General features: G+C 32.4%; 2 protein-coding genes across 5 annotated transcripts; both read left to right on the plus strand.

The window, feature by feature from the left end:
• Nucleotides 1-10924: 10924 nt before the first annotated feature.
• LOC133301786 (protein PXR1) lies at nt 10925-13744 on the plus strand. 3 transcript variants are annotated; one of them, XR_009750243.1, is made up of 6 exons: nt 10925-11250; nt 12243-12321; nt 12400-12462; nt 12837-13069; nt 13155-13211; nt 13310-13744. XR_009750243.1 is itself a non-coding variant. In XM_061501483.1 (6 exons), exons 1-6 carry the CDS (start codon nt 11024-11026, stop codon nt 13400-13402), a joined length of 564 nt encoding a protein of 187 aa, XP_061357467.1. In that variant the 5' UTR covers nt 10925-11023; the 3' UTR covers nt 13403-13744. The 3 variants fall into 3 exon arrangements, 1 of the variants encoding a protein (XP_061357467.1); XR_009750244.1 differs by having other exon boundaries at nt 12932-13069; XM_061501483.1 differs by having other exon boundaries at nt 13025-13069.
• A 2431-nt stretch (nt 13745-16175) lies between these two features.
• LOC133301798 (uncharacterized) lies at nt 16176-17999 on the plus strand. Of its 2 annotated transcripts, none has more exons than XM_061501498.1 (3): nt 16176-16663; nt 17190-17434; nt 17581-17999. In XM_061501498.1, the coding sequence occupies exons 1-3, from the start codon at nt 16199-16201 to the stop codon at nt 17825-17827; spliced, it is 957 nt and encodes a 318-aa protein (XP_061357482.1). In that variant the 5' UTR covers nt 16176-16198; the 3' UTR covers nt 17828-17999. The 2 variants fall into 2 exon arrangements, with proteins under 2 accessions (XP_061357482.1, XP_061357483.1); XM_061501499.1 differs by having other exon boundaries at nt 17190-17239.
• Nucleotides 18000-18542: the final 543 nt, after the last annotated feature.

Genomic DNA, 18542 nt, shown 5'->3' on the forward strand with positions numbered 1-18542 from the left:
ACATAAACTTGTACAAACTTCATATATATATTAGTCTACTTCCTAACTTACATCATTATTTTACATAAGTCCTACATCCTACGTCAGATTACATTACTTACATTACTTTACTGTATATATATATATATATATATATATATATATATATATATATATATATATATATAACATTCTTCAGCCACACACTATTACATGATCCTTGTTTAGTCCAAAGTATACGCATAAGTCTCCACTGTCATGATAAAATACAGCTACAGCTCCTTGATTCCCCATGACAATATAGTATTCCCAACGGTCACTATAAAAATTAACAGTAATATTCTATCCTTCTCCACAAAAGGACAAGTTAGGCATCTGGAAAGATTAGCAAAGCAAATAAAACGTGAGAAAATTCTCAGTAATATTGAGGTTTTATAACTATAACCATTCCAGCCGTATTAACGGAAAATATATCATTCTCTCAAGTAATTTCATAAAATTATTGCAGGAATAAAGATAAATAATAAATTGTGTAATATTTAACTTAAGCTAATTAAATACCCAACTTTGTGGGTCTCTGCATGTGAAAAGTTCTGTGTGGCGGAGCTCAAGCCATGATAAGGCGTCCCTTACCCTAACTATCTGATCCCAAACTTTTGTGGGTCAGTTCACAGCAGTAACATACAATTAAAATTTACACATTTATTTGGTACCAAATAATCAATTAGTTTAAAATTAAAATTAACATAAAAACAACAGTAAGATTTTTAGAATGAAATAATTAAACTAAAGATAGGAATAACAACAAGTAGAAAAGAATTTTAAGAAAAAAAATTGGCAAAGTAACGGTACTAACCAAATCTTTAAGAGAAATAGTGAAAAGAAAAACAAAGAGAGAAAGTTTTTATCTCTTAGTATTACCTTCCTATCTCTCCTCCTCTCCCTTTCCTTCTCCTTCTCGCTGTTCTTTTCCTTCGGATTGTTTTTTTTTTTTTTTTTTACGTTTGCGTTCCTTCTTCTTTTTTCCTTCTGATTCATATGTACACATATATATAGGCCATTGTTTTTGACTATTTTGACTATTTTAATGATTACCTCTAATTGATTTCTAACTAAACTAACTAAAGTTTTGTTTATATCTAACTAATCTTTAAGAATGTAATAATTGCATCTATCAAAAGTCTTAACATTCTGATCCCTTTTATTACACGTTGTGACATTTTCAGTTGTTTGGTGTGACCATCGTATAGTATAAGCTTATACAGCATAATCCCTTAATACATCAAAACGATGTATAACTTAATCCGACCTAAGGGTGATGGATAAAGCCTGATAAGAGATTGATGTATTAACATCGTTGACCAATGTAATTCTCAAAAATTAATATATTATTTTAATGATAATCTATTAAAATAAAAATTAATTTTTCAATATATTAATTTTTAAAATATTGAATATTTTTATTTTTATAAAAATTAATTTATATTTTGATCACACTGATCAATAAATTTTTATAAAAATTAATATCATATGAAATTTTTTGAAGAATTATATAAATTCGTTTTTAAAGGATATTTTTATTAAAAATATTTATTTTTATCTTATATAGTATTATACAGTGCATTACCAAATATTAAATATATTATCTAATACAATATATTATTTTATACAATACCGTGCCAAACGCTGGATAGTATTAAAATTCAATCAGGTCTTATACAATCAGACCTTATACTATCAGGTCTTATACTATCAGACCTTATCCTATACTATGTACCAAACATGCCCTTAATCTTTTCTCTTCTTAAACCTTCCCTAGTTTGCAAATATATATATATATCTTTACTTTTCTCCTACCGCTTGATGTCCAACAAATAAATTTGAGAAATCATAACCAAACAAAGATGGATGAAAGCATTAAATATCGAAAATTATAATTAATCAACAGTGTAAAATTTATTGTTGGACGTCCAGCAGCCGGAGAAATAATTTTCTTATATATATATATATATATATATATATATATATATATATATAAGAAAAATATTTTTTAAATTGTTTGAGATAAGCTTGATATAAGTTTTCTCAACTACACAACATAATCATCAGTTCGCTAGTCCAGGTGGCATATGCTATGTCAAAGCTTTTTTTTAAATAAAAAAATAAAAAACCTTAAAAGAGGGTTGACGAAGATTATGACAGAACATATTTGTAGAGGGCTGGCATGTTCTAATTACAATACAATTGGCAGACAGAGTTTTTTTTATTTAAAATTTGATTATTCTTTTAAGTTGATATTCTCTTTTTAAAATGTGTCCTCTCTATCCAATAATAGGTACTTATCTTAATGAAACTAGCACGCTAATACATGCATGTTGCATCCAACGATTGAATTGAAATGAAATCAGGAACATGTTAAAGGGCACCAGTTAATTGGAAATTAATTTCTCCCTCACAATTTAAAAATACGTAATGCTTTTCTGAATTTACCTTAGATGATGTTGAATATCAAGAACATGAAGATTTATAAGTAATCCGTGTGTCTTAACTACACAGCGGAGAGTCTATTATATAACTCAAAAGAAAGAAAATACAAAGAGATATACATGATGTGGGACTTCTATACTACTATTCTAAACTATTATTTACAACACTCCCCCTCAAGCTGGAGCATATAAATCATATGCACCAAGCTTGTTACATAAGTGATCTATCCTAGCCCCTCTCAAAGACTTAGTGAAAACATCAACTAATTGATAAGTTGAGTTAACAAAACTAGTGACTATATCTCCAGATAGGACTTTTTCTCTAACAAAATGACAGTCTATCTCAATGTGTTTGGTCCTTTCATGAAACACTAGATTGGAAGCAATATGTAAAGCAGCTTGATTATCGAAAATGAGAGATGTTGTGCCAATGTCTCCAAATTTGAGTTCCTTCAATAGTTGTTTTAACAAGATAAGTTCACATGTGGTTGTGGCCATGGAGCGATATTCTGCTTCAGCACTTGATCTGGAAACTACACTTTGTTTCTTGCTTTTCCAAGAAACCAAGTTACCTCCAAGGAATACACAATACCCAGATGTGGATCTTCTGTCACTGGGGGAACCTGCCCAATCAGCATCTGAGTATCCCTCAACTCTGGTATGACCTTTGTTTTTATAGAGGAGACCTTTACCTAGAGCATTCTTGATGTACTTGAGGATACGGATCACTGCATTCCAATGATCTTCACAAGGAGAATTCAAGAACTGACTTACTACACTGACTGCAAATGAGATGTCTGGTCGACTAACTGTCAGATAGTTAAGAAAAGAATTTTAAAAGATAGGAATAATTAAACTAAAGATAAGAATAACAACAAGTAGAAAAGAATTTTAAGAAAAGAAATTGGCAAAGTAACGGTACTAACAAAATCTTTAAAAGAAATGGTGAAAAGAAAAACAATGAGAGAAAGTTTTTATCTCTCAATATTACCTTCCTATCTCTCCTCCTCTCCCTTTCCTTCTCCTTCTCGCTGTTCTTTTCCTTCGGATTGTTTTTTTTTTTTTTTTACGTTTGCGTTCCTTCTTCTTTTTTCCTTCTGATTCATATGTACACATATATATAGGCCATTTTTTTTGACTATTTTGACTATTTTAATGATTACCTCTAATTGATTTCTAACTAAACTAACTAAAGTTTTGTTTAAATCTAACTAATCTTTAAGAATGTAATAATTGCATCTATCAAAAGTCTTAACATTCTAATCCCTTTTATTACATGTTGCTATATATCTAGAAGGATCCACATTTTTTATAAGCTTCAATTTTTTTATTGTTATTTTTTTTACTTATATATATATATATATATATATATATATATATATATATATATTATGTAACCTATTAACAGAGCCGCTTTATATATATATATATTTATATATTATTTTATCTTATTTATTATTACTATTATATTATTTTAATTATTTAATACTTTAATATATATATTTATATATTATGTATATATATGTTATGTTATCATTATTATTATTTTATTTTATACATATAAATATATATATATATATATATATATATATTACTTTATCATTTTTTTTAATACAATTATTATTTCAGAATATTACATTTTCCCTCTCCTAAAAACAATTTTGCCCCAAAATTTTGAATATCTGCTAAAAAAAATTCTGGATAATTTTCTCGTAATTCTTCCTCTTTTTCCCATGTCGCTTCGTGTGGTGAAAGTCCTTCCCAACGTACTTTGATTAATGGAACCATTCTATTCCTCAATTGCTTCAAATTTTTATCAAGGATTTGAGCTGGTCTGGTCTTAATAGTCAGATTCTCTTTAATATGTATTATGTCTATATCAAGAATGTGAGAGGAATCTGGGACATATATACTTTCTAAGCTGAGAAACATGAAAAACACTGTGGAGATTGAAAAGATAAGGTGGAAGAGCAAGTTGGTAAGCAATTGGCCCTATTTTTTGGAGTATTTAAAACGGACCAATATATCTAGGACTCAATTTCCTAACTTTGAGGGTTCTACCTACATCTGTGGTAGGAGAAAGTTTAAAAAAAACATGTTCTCCTTCTTCAAAAGACAAAGGTTTTCGCCTGTTATCAGCATAGTTTTTCTGTCTGCTTTGTGCCTTTTCAAGGTTTTCCTTTATTATCTGAATTTGTCTTGAGGTTTCTTGGACTAATTCCGGCCCCAATAACTGTTTTTCTCCTTTTTCATACCAACATACTGGAGATCTACACTTTCTTCCATAAAATCCCTCATATAGAGCCATTCCAATACTAGAGTGGTAACTATTATTATAAGCAAACTCTATTAAAGGTAGGTATCTACTCCAGCTACCTCCTTGTTCAAGGACGCAAGCTCTCAGCATATCCTCTAAAGTTTGAATGGTTCTCTCAGTTTGACCATCAGTTTGAGGATGATATGATGTACTAAGTCTCAACTTAGTTCCAAAGGCTTGCTGTAAACACCCCCAAAATCTAGAAATAAATCTATGGTTTCTATATGACACAATACTCAGAGGTATCCCATGAAGTTTGACAATTTATTTTACATATAGTTGGGCTAACCTCTCAATAGAATATTGAGCCCTAATTGGTAGAAAATGAGCAGATTTGGTTAATCGATCAATGATTATCCAAATTGCATCATACCCATCTTGGGTTCTTGGTAAACCCATCACAAAATCAGTAGCTACATTTTCCCACTTTCACTCTGGTATGTCTAATGATTGAAGTAATCCTGAAGGCTTTTGATGTTCAATTTTCACTTTTTGACAAACTAGACATTTTGAAACATATTCAGCAATATCATTTTTCATTCCTGGCCACCAAAATATCTTTTTCAAATTTTGATACATTTTGGTGAAACCAGGGTGAACTGTGAACTTACTGCAATGTGCCTTATTCAAAACTTCTTTCATCAATTCTTCTTGCTTAGGTACAACAATCCTTCCTTGAAATTTCACCACACCATCTTCCCCTTTAGTAAATCCTTCTTGTTTCAAAAAATTTTCTAAACCGGAACCTTCTTGCTGAGCTTTTCTAATTTTACCTACCAGCTCATTATCTATTTTTATTTCACTAATACCTAAACTTTGAGGCAATACAGTCACAGATAATTTCATATCTCTAAATTTTTCCAACAACTCCATTTCTTTGATCTTTAAATGTGACATGTGAAGAGATTTTCTGCTTAAAGCATCAACTACCACATTAGCTTTTCCTGGATGATATTTAAGTTCAAAATCATAGTCTTTCAAAAATTCCATCCACCTCCTTTGCCTCATATTCAATTCTTTTTGTTCAAATAAATATTTAAGACTCTTATGATCACTAAAAACCTCAAACTTGACTCCATACAAATACTGTCTCCAAATCTTAAGAGCAAAGACTACTGCAGCCAATTCTAAATCATAAGTTGGATAATTTTCCTCATAAGGTCTCAATTGTCTTGATGCATAAGCTAACACTTTTCCTTCTTGCATTAAGACACATCCTAATCCCTTTCTAGATGCATCACTGTAAATCTCAAATTTTCCTAATGGATCGGGGATTATTAAAATTGGTGCAGATTTCAATTTATTCTTCAAATTTTGAAAACAATTTTCACATTCTTGTGTCCAAACAAAAGGAACTCCTTTTTCTAGTTAACCTAGTTAAAGGTAATACTAGTTGTGAAAATCCCTTAATAAATCTTCTATAATATCCTGCCAATCCTAGAAAACTCCTGATTTCAGTGATAGTCTTAGGTCTCTCCCAGTGTATTACAACCTCAATTTTACTAGCATCAACTGCCACTCCTTCTTTTGAAATAACATGCCCTAAGAACTTAACTTCTTCCATCCAAAATTTACATTTTGAAAGTTTGGCATACAATTGCTTATCTTTTAAAATTTGTAATACTATCCTTAAATGCTCCTTATGCTCTTCTTTATTCCTAGAGTATATTAAAATATCATCTATAAGCACCACTACAAATTGATCTAGGTAAGGTCTAAAAATTCTATTCATATAATCCATAAATATAGCTGGAGCGTTTGTCAATCCAAAAGGCATCACTAAAATATTCATAATGTCCATACCTAGTCCTAAAGGCTGTTTTTGGAATATCTTCAGTCTTAATTCTAATCTGGTGATAACCTGACCTCAAATCTATTTTTGAAAAGACTGTGGCTCCTCTCAACTGATCTAAAAGGTCATCTATCCAAGGCAGAGGATATTTATTTTTAATGTTGACTTTGTTTAGTTGCCTATAATCCACACACAACCTCATACATCCATCTTTTTTCTTGACAAAGAGCACTGGTGCTCCCCAAGGTGACACACTTGGTCTGATGAACTGTTTTGATAGCAGTTCCTCTAATTGTTTCTTTAGTTTAACAAGCTCTACAGGTGACATCCTATAGGGTGCAATAGAAACTAGCCCTACTCCAGGTATTAGGTCAATGGAGAATTTAATTTCTCTGTTTGGGGGTAAACCTGGAATTTCATCCGGAAAAACCTCTGAGTATTCAGAGATAATAGGGATACTGGCTGTATCAGGTTTAGCCCTTGCTTCTGAAATATTAAAGAGAACATATCCTTGTGCTCCATCTGACAAACTCTTCTTAAGTTGGGAAGTTGACAAGAATAAAGATTCATTGGGAAGTTCTGACTCTTTTGTGAAAACTATACTTTTATTATGACAATCAATGACTACACAATTAGCAGACAACCAATTCATACCAAGAATCACATCTATATGAATCATAGACAAACAAACTAAATCCACCTCAAACAATTTTCCTTCGAGTTGAAAATGACAATTTCTACAGACTTGAGATGTGGTTATCTTTTCTCCAGTAGGAAGAAAGATTTCAAGATAAGAAGGTAAAATGGAAATTGGTAATTTTAACTTTTGAGCAGAAGATAAGGATATGAAAGAATGAGTAGCTCCAGAATCAAAAAGTACAGTTATAAGATAATCTAGTATTAAGCCCGTACCTTGAACCAAGTTTGAAGCTTGAGCCGCTTCCTGCCCACTTAGGGTAAAAACTCTTCCTCTTGTTGTAGGTTGGTTTGATGAATTCTGGCCTTGATTCTGAGGACAATTCCTCAACATATGTCCAGGCTTTCCACACTTAAAGCACACACCTCTTCCTGCCAAGCATTCTCCAGCATGATTTTTCTTGCATTTTGGACATACCTGAATCTGGAAATTCGTCTGACCCGCATTCTTCTTCCCTCCATTGCTAGAAAAATTGCTTCCCGAGTTTTGCGCTCGTGAAAACCTTCCTTTGTTGTTGTCATCAATCCTTCTCCGATTTAAGGCCTTGTCTTTCTCTCTTACATCCTCAGCCTCCTTCATGCTTGCTTCAATATCTCTGCACCTGTTTATTAATGATGAAAAATTCCTGATTTGGTGTCCTATTATCATGCTTTTTAGTTCAGGTTTTAGTCCAGATTCAAATTTAGTTGTCAACCATTCCTCATTAGGTTGATTATGTATATAGTTAGAATATCTGGATAATTCCTCAAATTTTGTCACATATTCTCCAATATTCATGTTTCCTTGTTTCAGTTCAAGGAATTCTATTTCTTTTCTGTTTCTTACACTTTGAGGATAAATATTTTTCCAAAAAGACATCTTTAAAAATTGTCCAAGTAATCTATGTTCCCTGGCTTTGGAAATGTCTTTTGGTATTTGTCCACCAATGCTCTGCTTCTCCAATCAATAAGTATGTGGCAAAGTTTACACGATGAGTATTAGGACAATTCATTACTAAGAATATTTTCTCAAGTTCTTTCACCGATTCCATGGCTGCCTCAGGGTTATAATCTCCACGAAAAGTGGAAGGTTTATGCTTACGGAATTCAGTGAGTCCTATATAATCATAATTAAGTCCTCCCTGAGTATTTGCAGTTCTAGGTCCATTTGCACTTTTAGAATTATGGTTGTAATTTCTGGTTGCACGATCCTCCCTCAGCTCCTGAATAATTTGTTGATTAGTTACGGTTTGTTCTCTAAGAGCTTATGCCACTCGGGTAACCGCATCCGTTACTGGGTTAAATTCTGGTTCAGAAGTTGAAGAAGATATATGCCTTGTATCTGCCATAGATCTACATATATTGTTTTATGATAGTGAGTTGATCAGGCTCATTAAAATAACTCGAAATATGCATGATCTATGACAAAATACCAAGCAACTATAATAGTTTAGATCTTTTATTTACCTGAACCGCTGCTCTGATACCATAAAATATAACTTCCTTCATTTTAATAAAAGTAAAACAAAAACGTAACAGATTGTGCCAACGCATGTGAAGAAAACTAATTAACTGGAACTAACTTCCTTCATTTTATAAACATGGATGTGGATTCGTACATAAATTTGTATAAACTTATATATATATATATATATATATATATATATATATATATATATATATATATATATATATAAATTTAGTCTACTTCCTAACTTACATCATTATTTTACATAAGTCCTACATCCTACGTCAGATTACATTATTTTACTATATATATATATATAACATTCTTCAGTCACACACTATTACACGATCCTTGTTTAGTCCAAAGTATACGCATAAGTCTCCACTTTGTCAGGATAAAATACAGCTACAGCTCCTTGATTCCCCATCACAATATAGTATTCCCAACGGTCACTATAAAAATTAACAGTAATATTCCATCATTCTCCACAAAAAGACAAGTTAGGCATCTAGAAAGATTAGCAAAGCAAATAAAACGTGAGAAAATTCTCAGTAATATTGAGGTTTTATAACTATAACCATTCCAGCCATATTAACGAAAAATATATCATTCTCTCAAGTAATTTCATAAAATTATTGCAGGAATAAAGATAAATAATAAATTGTGTAATATTTAACTGAAGCTAATTAAATACCCAACTTTGTGGGTCTCTGCATGTGAAAAGTTTTGTGTGGCGGAGCTCAAGCCATGATAAACGTCCCTTACCCTAACTATCTGATCCCAAACTTTTGTGGATCAGTTCACAGCAGTAACATACAGTTAAAATTTACACATTTATTTGGTACCAAATAATCAACTAGTTTAAAGTTAAAATAAAAACAACAGTAAGAATTTTAGAATGAAATAAATAAACTAAAGGTAGGAATAACAACAAGTAGAAGAGAATTTTAAGAAAAGAAATTGGCAAAGTAACGGTACTAAAAAAGAAATCTTTAAAAGAAATAGTAAAAAGAAGAGCAATGAGAGAAAGTTTTTATCTCTCAATATTACATTTCTTTTATTTTCTTTACTCCTTCTCTCCTATTTCGATGTTAATCCTTCCCTCTTTTTTTTTTTTTCTTCTCCGATGAAGTTTCTTCTCTTAGGTAGTGTTTGGTTGAAGGTTTATTTTGGGATTGATGGGAAAGTGTAAGTGGATATTGGAAAATACCACGTTTGGTTCAGATTTTTTCAAAAAATACCAGGCAAATATGATAGATGGGAAAATGACTTTTGTGTTGATTTTTGGATAAAATTCATTGTTACAGAATACCACTTGAGATGTGGTATTTTGAGATAACTGGAGAAGTGAAAAAACAGATGCAAAGTTTCTCCCGAACATAAATTTTGCATATTTAAATAAATTTCCCTGTTAATATTTGGGTCAACCAAACAACTTTTTTTACATTTTCCTACCAAACTCACTTTCCAATCATTTCCCTATCAATTACATTTTCCTAGTAAAAAAAAATTTCTCTCCCACCAAACACTAGCTTAATGTCTTTGTTCTTTCTCTTCGTTAGTTTCTATTAGTAGTTCCATTTATATAGAGACAAATACATTGACTTGCTTTTGACTCCTTTAATTATTACATTTAGTTAGATTTTAACAATATAACTAACTCATTTAGTTTCTAACTAAATTGTAATGATATAATCATTACTTAAAAAAAAATCTGAACTTTTTTCATATAAATTATGTATAAAAGTTATAAGTATATCTAAATACTGTTACAAATAATTAAATTAAAATTAAATTATATAATTATTGAATTTCAAATATTAGTTTCTGTATTATATTTTAAGAAATTAAATTTTATTTTATAGTTTTAACTAATTATTTTTATTATAAGTTTTTCAAAATCAAATAAATTAATTTAAGTTTAAACTGAATATTTATCGGTTAAATAAAATTTTTGTAATCATATATATTTAATTTAAACAATCCGTAAAATCTACGGGGTGGACAACTAATTACCTATTATCCTACTTACTAATGAACTAATTACATAACTATATTCAAATGACTCGTGTCACATTACTTACGCTATTACTCAGGGTTATGATATGATAAAATTCTAAATTATTGTTTATAATTAAATAATATTAACAGTTTATCTATATACACTATTAAGGCATTAATCCCTTAATCAAGAAGTAAGAGAGAGATAATTTTGGTGTGAGGAGTAGGTGTGGGTGTCCTGTTCCCCTATCTTAAGGCAAACCCTCGCTCGTAATCGCAATCGCAATCGCAAACGCAAGTTTGGCATGGCAGCCTCATCTTCATCTCTCTCTTCCTCAACCGACTCTTCTTCTCACCGTCGTAAGCGTCAGCACCGCAATCGCCGAGACCGTGATAAGGAAACCCTAAAGATCCGAAAGAAGACCAAGTCCCACTCCCAAACCAAACGACGCCGCAAGCACCACCACCGCTCTTCCGATTCCGATTCCGATTCCGATTCATATTCTTCATCTTCCATCTCTGATTGCTCCAGGTTTCATATCCAATCCTCACATAACACAACAGACTCCTTTCCTTTAATGTATTTATGTTTTTTCGTATGTACATGCTTTGCTTCAATGCCAAATTTAATGCAATTTATGAAGCTTACAAGTCGTTTAGGAATCTTAATAGTTTATCGTTTATGTAAATATGGTCTTTATCTTTACGGAACTGTGTAAATATGAATCTTGTAATAGGTTGCTATGTTTGAATGCGTATTGTGTGAGAAAGACAAGAAATCCTTGCCTTGATGGATTTCCTAGATTCAACATCTTGGCAAATATAACAGTTTGGGTCAATATTTTAGGAAACAGATACAGTCTCAGCAGGAATAACGTATGTTTGAGTGGGGGAAAAAGATATAATTAATTGTTTCCGGCCATTCTCAGGGAAGCACACAATTGGAGAAGAAATTCGAACTTTCTCTCTGTCTTAGGTTATGTTTGGTACACAGAATTGATGTTTTTGGAATTAGGGAATCTTATGAGTATTCCTGTTCCAATATTTGGTTCTCTCAGTAATGGAATCTGTTTTGTACCATACCATTCTGTTTTTATGTTTGGTGAATGGAAATGGGAAGTGATATGGAATGGAATCATGATTATAACTTATGAAAATATATCCGAAAACAGAATTTTATAAAACAGATCATTGACCAAGCAAAATCTCGGTCTCCTTTCCCCTTCACTGTGTTTCTTCTTCACAATTCTGATTCTTATATTATTCCTTTGTTCATGTTCTCATCTCCCCTTTACTATGGATTTGGAATGATAATTTCTTGAAAATGTTTACTGTCGATAAATTGTGTGTCTTATAGAAAACACCCAATCATTTTGCATGAGTAGTTAGTTACTTTTCAGTGTAGCTGCATCTTGATGTACGTTATTGATGTTGAAAACTTCTGGCATCATTTGTTAATAATTTAATAAGTGGATTAATCCGGTTCATATCGCAACACATTATTGATTATGTTTATTGCTACAGAAGTCAGAGTAGTTCTGATAGTGAGCATGAAACATCTCATCGATCAAAGAGGCACAAAAAGAGCATCAGACCCAAGAAGGTGATTTGTTGGCACTACAATTTTTCCCATTTTATAACCTTGTCAATGTCAATTTATCTCACTTCGTTTTCCCTCCAGAATAAGGAAAAAGATAGAAGTAAAAGTCACCACCATAAGCGGCCAAAACATAAAGTAAAAGAGGTAGGCCACTTTTTTATACTTTGTTTTATTCTCTTCCATAGGCTTGTTTACAAAATAGTTTCGTATTCTTCATCCTTGAAGTTTCTAACTCAAGTAGTTACCTTGAAATATCTACTATGTAGGAGTTCTCATTTCATTTAAATCACCAGCTTGTTCATAAACTTAAGTCAACATTCTGAATGCTAATTGCTGGAAGTTTTGCTGCATGGATTTCATCCAAAACTAAGATTCGTCAACTTAAGACACACCCACATATTGTACCTTTCAAATCATCTTCTCCAGCTTCAAAACATGTGTTTAACACCATTGCTCCTGAACTGAAAATGCATGGCAGAAAACAGAAAATAATTATTAATTTTGCTGCAAACTTGCAGTTTTTTCTTTCCAGACACATAAGTTTTGTTCATTCGAGTCTGAGATGCTTATGATACTTTCTGCCTATTTTATGATTTGCTCTTTGAAATTGGAGCTGGGATCTGTGACATGTTTGGGGGCGCTTGATTGACTTGCTTGGATGTTGTTTCTTGATCGGGGTTGTCCTGGCAATGGGAGCTTTATATAGAAGCATCATGATGAGAGGAGGAGCAGCCCTGTGCAGCTTTCCAAGGTTTTATTGTAATCTGGCTCAGAAATTCAATACATTTACTTGCTTCTATGGTTCTTTATTTTCCTAGCTTTTTGTACTTGATCAGTTTTTAGGGCGTGACAAAGATGATGGTGTCCGTCGCAGTGCTGTATCCGGCAAGAAGGTACTGATATGTTCTTTGACTGTACCTTTTTTTTTTGTCCCGTTATTGGTAGTAGGCTAGTAGCGATCTTGAATCTCCTTTCTTTTGTTTCTTTGTAGATTCTTCTGAAACTTGAAAAAACAAAGGAAGATAAGGTAGCTGAAAGCAAGAGAAATGAACTGCTGAACTTTTTAAATGCTAGTTTTGATTAGCATTGAGAAGATATGGATTTGTTAGGGGGTACAACTAAGTCAGCGAGGAGCCAAGTTTACTTGGGTGCCTAAATTATTTCTCCATTATAAGAATCAGATAGTCTACCATTTTTATTTTTATTTTTATTTTAAGGTCTGGGGGGATAAATTATAATTGTGCTTACCATTGAAAGACTGAGATTGAGTTTGTTCAACATGTATGGTTCACGATCAGTGGATTCCTCTTTTCTGGAATTGGCAGTGGGATTTTATAGGATAATGTGTTTTTGACCCAGTGGATTCTTCACATGGTATTTTTAGTTTAGGCAATTGTTGTGCTAAGTGCCACGACCTCTCTCTCTCTCTGGAAATTTTGTTTTTAATTTTTCAAGTTTTTTATGTTTATATATACTTTTTTCTTCTTATTTATCATTTATTTTTCTTAATCTGCTTTTGCTTTTATATAGATTCATGAACTGCCGACCTAAACTAGTTTAAGATAAAAGGTGATTATGTTTTTCTGGTACACGTGTGACTGAATTGTTAAAACTTGTTCCACTCCTGGTTTTTCCTCATTGTGTGTTTTTCGAAAGAGGTTTGGATTGGTTTGCGAGGAGACAGTGATATTAGGTTCGGTTCTTGTTTGTGTTCTTTATTGGCAGATCATTTATGAGTACCACTTTGGTTCCTCGTTGAGATTTGTGACATGCCTTGTCCTTGACCTTGGAGTGAAGCAACCTCGCTTCTCTAAACGTTTGCTTATCCTAAAACAAATATTATAGTTATATATACTGTCAGTAACTGGTTTGTTTTTTGGGGAAGGATTGTGGACCACAGAACAGTAGTGCCATTGAAGAGTTGGGAAAATATTAAAAGGGATGTTTTGGTGTGTCTGGGGGGGGGGGGTAAAAACCTTTGACGCATTTGTGATTCTTTTTGTTTCTATTAACTGATGACTGAATTTAAAAGCAGCTGCTTTGTGCTCTTGTTTGCAGACATCTAACCTTTATTGTCGAGAAAATTTAGAGAGGAAACGAATCATGTGGATCTTATATAATCTTCTAGGTGTTTTTTTAAAGGAGTATTGATAGTTTGATACGTATGCCTTGTGGGAGGGTTAAGAGTCGTTATGTGTTATAGATTAATTAGTAGCACAGACAAGTGTTTTTCGTTCTATCATATTAATTTATTATTTTGGGTCTCAAAATTTATCAAATCCATACAGTATACTCTTTGTAGTAACTAGTGTTAGAGGGCACGGTGTGTCTCCTAATATACATTTTATGTCAGAAAATAAATATAAGCAATGTGAGGATTTCATTTTGTGTGCAAAGTTTTACGAATAATAATAATAATACAAAGAGAGAATGAGAAGGCGATTTTAGTGGTAAGTTGAGAGTATTTGTAAAGAGAAGCAACAGAAGCACCAACTGCCTTGGAAATATAGGAGAAACAACGATTTGGGAGATCTTTTAATGTAATATTATGTATTAAAAGGAGTATAAGTTTGTTTCTCTGCTTTTAAAGGACTAAAAATAGTAAATAACATAAAGAGAATGTCCTTTGCATCGGTGATGGCTTTGATACCCTCTAATCCAACCCAACAATTATTCAACAGTTGAATAACTATTCGGCTGGAAGCCTGGAATAATAGTTTCACGATTCACCCGATATAAGGGTGGTTTGGTATTATTAAAATTTCTTTAGAGGAGATTGGTTATGAAATGTCTATATTACAAGGAGGTAAAGCATAAATATTAGTGGGGCTTAGCCCCTCTTTATTTACACAAAAAAAAAAAAAAGCATAAATATTAGTTTTGTAACCATTATGTGTTTTTTGTATTTAATTTCAATCACTAACAATATATTTTTGAAAAAATGGCTACAAAACTAAGGAATTTATTTTACAATAATATAGTTATATAAATAAAAAATTGGTCAGAGTCAAAAACTTTGTCGAAATATTTTTACTTAAATAACGTGTTATGCTTGATGACTTTGGTTTTCACCATTTTATTTCATCTCATAAGTACATGTTTTTATCAAAATTCGAAAGAAATTTTGTTACGAGATTTTCGAAATATTGTCTCATATATATATATATATATATATATATATATATATATATATATATATATATATATAGGGGAGGGATCTTTTAACTCCAGAGTAAGACTTAAAAGTCTTACTCCTCATCCTAATTGTTGATTTTTATTCATCTATAACCGCTACATGAACGGAAATCAACGATTAGAATGAGGAGTAAAATTTTCAAGTCTTACTCTAAAATCAAATGATCCGTTCCAGGACAAGATTCTTTGATAATGATGTCAAATTGAAAAGTTTGATATTAAATTTTAATCAGTTTGATATTAAATTTTAATCATTCATTTCTATCAATTATAATTTATCATAAATTAATAAGTGTGATCTAATAAATTATAACTATTAGATTAACGAAAATGATTGGGGCCATCTGAAACCCTCCCTCATTTCGGAGATTTAGCAAAATGATATGATAATCACAAAAATTAACGATTAAGATATGATTATAAAAAATTATAAACAAAAATAAGTTATAAGTTTTTCATAAAACATTTTATTAGCAAGAGTGTAACATTTTTCCTATCCAGTTTTGAAGAGGAAAGGCAAACAAACTTAAATAAGTTTGGGTCTTATTGATTGATGAGCATTGAACAACACCTAATATTATTTATCAATTTATTTTAATTACTTTTTTGTTTGACTTTGATTTCCTAAAAGCAAATGGTAATCAACATTTCTGTCTAGTTTCTGGCATTTGCTGCAGGAAAGGAGATGGAGGGAATAGAGCACAGGACAGTGGAAGTGAATGGCATCAAAATGCATATCGCAGAGAAAGGACAAGGCCCTGTGGTGCTGTTCCTCCATGGTTTCCCTGAACTCTGGTACTCATGGCGACACCAGATTGTGGCTCTCAGCTCCCTCGGATACCGCACCGTTGCCCCAGATCTGCGTGGCTTTGGTGACACCGAGGCCCCTACTTCAATCAGCAGCTACACCTGCTTCCACATAGTGGGTGACCTTGTTGCACTTCTTGATTTGTTGAGTGTTGAACAAGTCTTCCTTGTTGGTCATGATTGGGGAGCCCTTATGGGTTGGTACCTCTGCATGTTTCGTCCTGACAGAGTCAAAGCCTATGTTTGCCTCAGTGTCCCCTTCCTCCCCAGAAACCCCAACATCAGCACCGTAGATTTCGCGCGTGCCTTGTATGGAGATGACTTCTACATCTGCAGATTTCAGGTTCTTCTTTTACTTCTTTTCTTTTATTTAGCTAACCCTGCCTTTCATTTTATTTTAATAATAGGCTTTGCATAATTTAAGCTCTTCCTCACCTGTTATGTTATGTGTAATACTGTAAAGAATTAACGGTGTGAACAATGCACGGTAACAAATTCTTAATTATTTATTAATTAAATGGGAAGTGGTACTGATAAGGATCGAACGTGCAAACATATTCCGGATGCTTAATTATTTATTAATTAAATGGGGCGGTGAAGATTAAATTCATGATGCGAGCTTTGATATCATATAAATAATCAATTCTATCCAAAAACTTAAACGGTTAGGTGAGACTTCGTTAATAATTTTATATTTCTCTAAGAATATTTGATTACTTACTAGTTAATAAACAAACCATTCTACATTATAAGTTGTGGATTATGAAGCTCCAATATGATATTTTCTTTCTTCTACTAAATGAAGTGAGAATTAACTGTAATGTTAGATCTGATGGTAATAAAATAATTGTTTTTAATGGGTGTCATAGGAGCCGGGAAAAATGGAAGCTGAGATGGCTGAAGTTGGGACTGAATATGTGCTGAAAAACATCCTTACAACTCGCAAAACTGGTCCTCCAATGTTGCCCAAGGGAGAATATGGAATTGGATTCAATCCGGATACCCCTGCGACATTGCCCTCTTGGCTCACACAAGATGATCTTGCTTATTTTGTCTCCAAATTTGAGAAAACGGGCTTCACTGGAGGGTTGAACTACTATAGAAATTTCAACTTGTAATTTCCTGATTCTCGGTGTTCTCTGGGATTGTTTTCCAAAAAAACTCGAAATTAGTGAAAAATGTTTTATGATTATTCTACAACATGACTGGGGTCCGAATTATAAAGACAGTTAGTTAATTACACTTGTATGTATTTTGCAGAAATTGGGAGCTGACAGCACCGTGGACTGGAGTGCAAATCAAGGTTCCTGTGAAATTCATTACAGGTGAATTAGACATGGTTTATACCTCGCGAGACACGGAGCAGCATATCCACGGTGGAGGTTTCAAGGAAGCTGTGCCAAATTTGGAGGAAGTGATTGTGCAAAAAGGAGTGGCTCACTTCAATAATCAAGAAGCGGCAGAGGATATCACTAATCACATTTACGACTTCATTAGGAAGTTATGATCTCATTTACAAATGAAATCAATCTTGCTGCTATGCCAATCCCCTAATTTTAAGTTGTAATGTTTATTAATATAACCCGGAATGGATACTCTCATTTCTAGTTCCTAATAAACTTGGACATGAGACAATCTGACAAGTCATTTACGAAATCTTAATAGCGAGTCGTTTGTGTAAATATGGTCTTTATCTTTACGGAACTGTGTAAATATGTAACTATGAAGCTTAAAATAGGTTGCTATGTTTGAATGCTTATTTGTGTGAGAAAGACAAGAAATCATTGACTTGATGGATTTCCTAGGTTCAACATCTTGGCAAATATAACAGTTTGGGTCCATATTTTAGGAAACAGATACCATCTCAGCAGGAATAATGCCTGTTTGAGTGGGAAAAAAAGATATAATTAATAGTTTCCGGCCATTCTCTGGGAGGCAGAGAGTTGGAGAAGAAATTCGAACTCTCTCTTTCTTGAGGTATGTTTGGTACTCAGAATTGATGTTCATGGAATTAGGGAATCGGCTGAGTATTCCTGTTCCTATATTTGGTTCTCTGAGTAATGGAATCTGTTTTGTTCCATACCATTCTGTTTTTATGTGTTGAGATATATAGTCCTACATTGGTTGTATGTGCAACTAATGTGGAGTTTATAAGGTCTTAGACACTCCTACCTTTTGAGCTAGCTTTTGAGGTGGTGTATCTCAAGGTTCTTTACATTATG

This window comes from Gastrolobium bilobum, unplaced genomic scaffold (assembly GCF_033153095.1).
Source record: "Gastrolobium bilobum isolate Gb01-03AN ecotype WA unplaced genomic scaffold, APGP_CSIRO_Gbil_v1 utg4239, whole genome shotgun sequence".
Lineage (NCBI taxonomy): Eukaryota > Viridiplantae > Streptophyta > Magnoliopsida > Fabales > Fabaceae > Gastrolobium > Gastrolobium bilobum.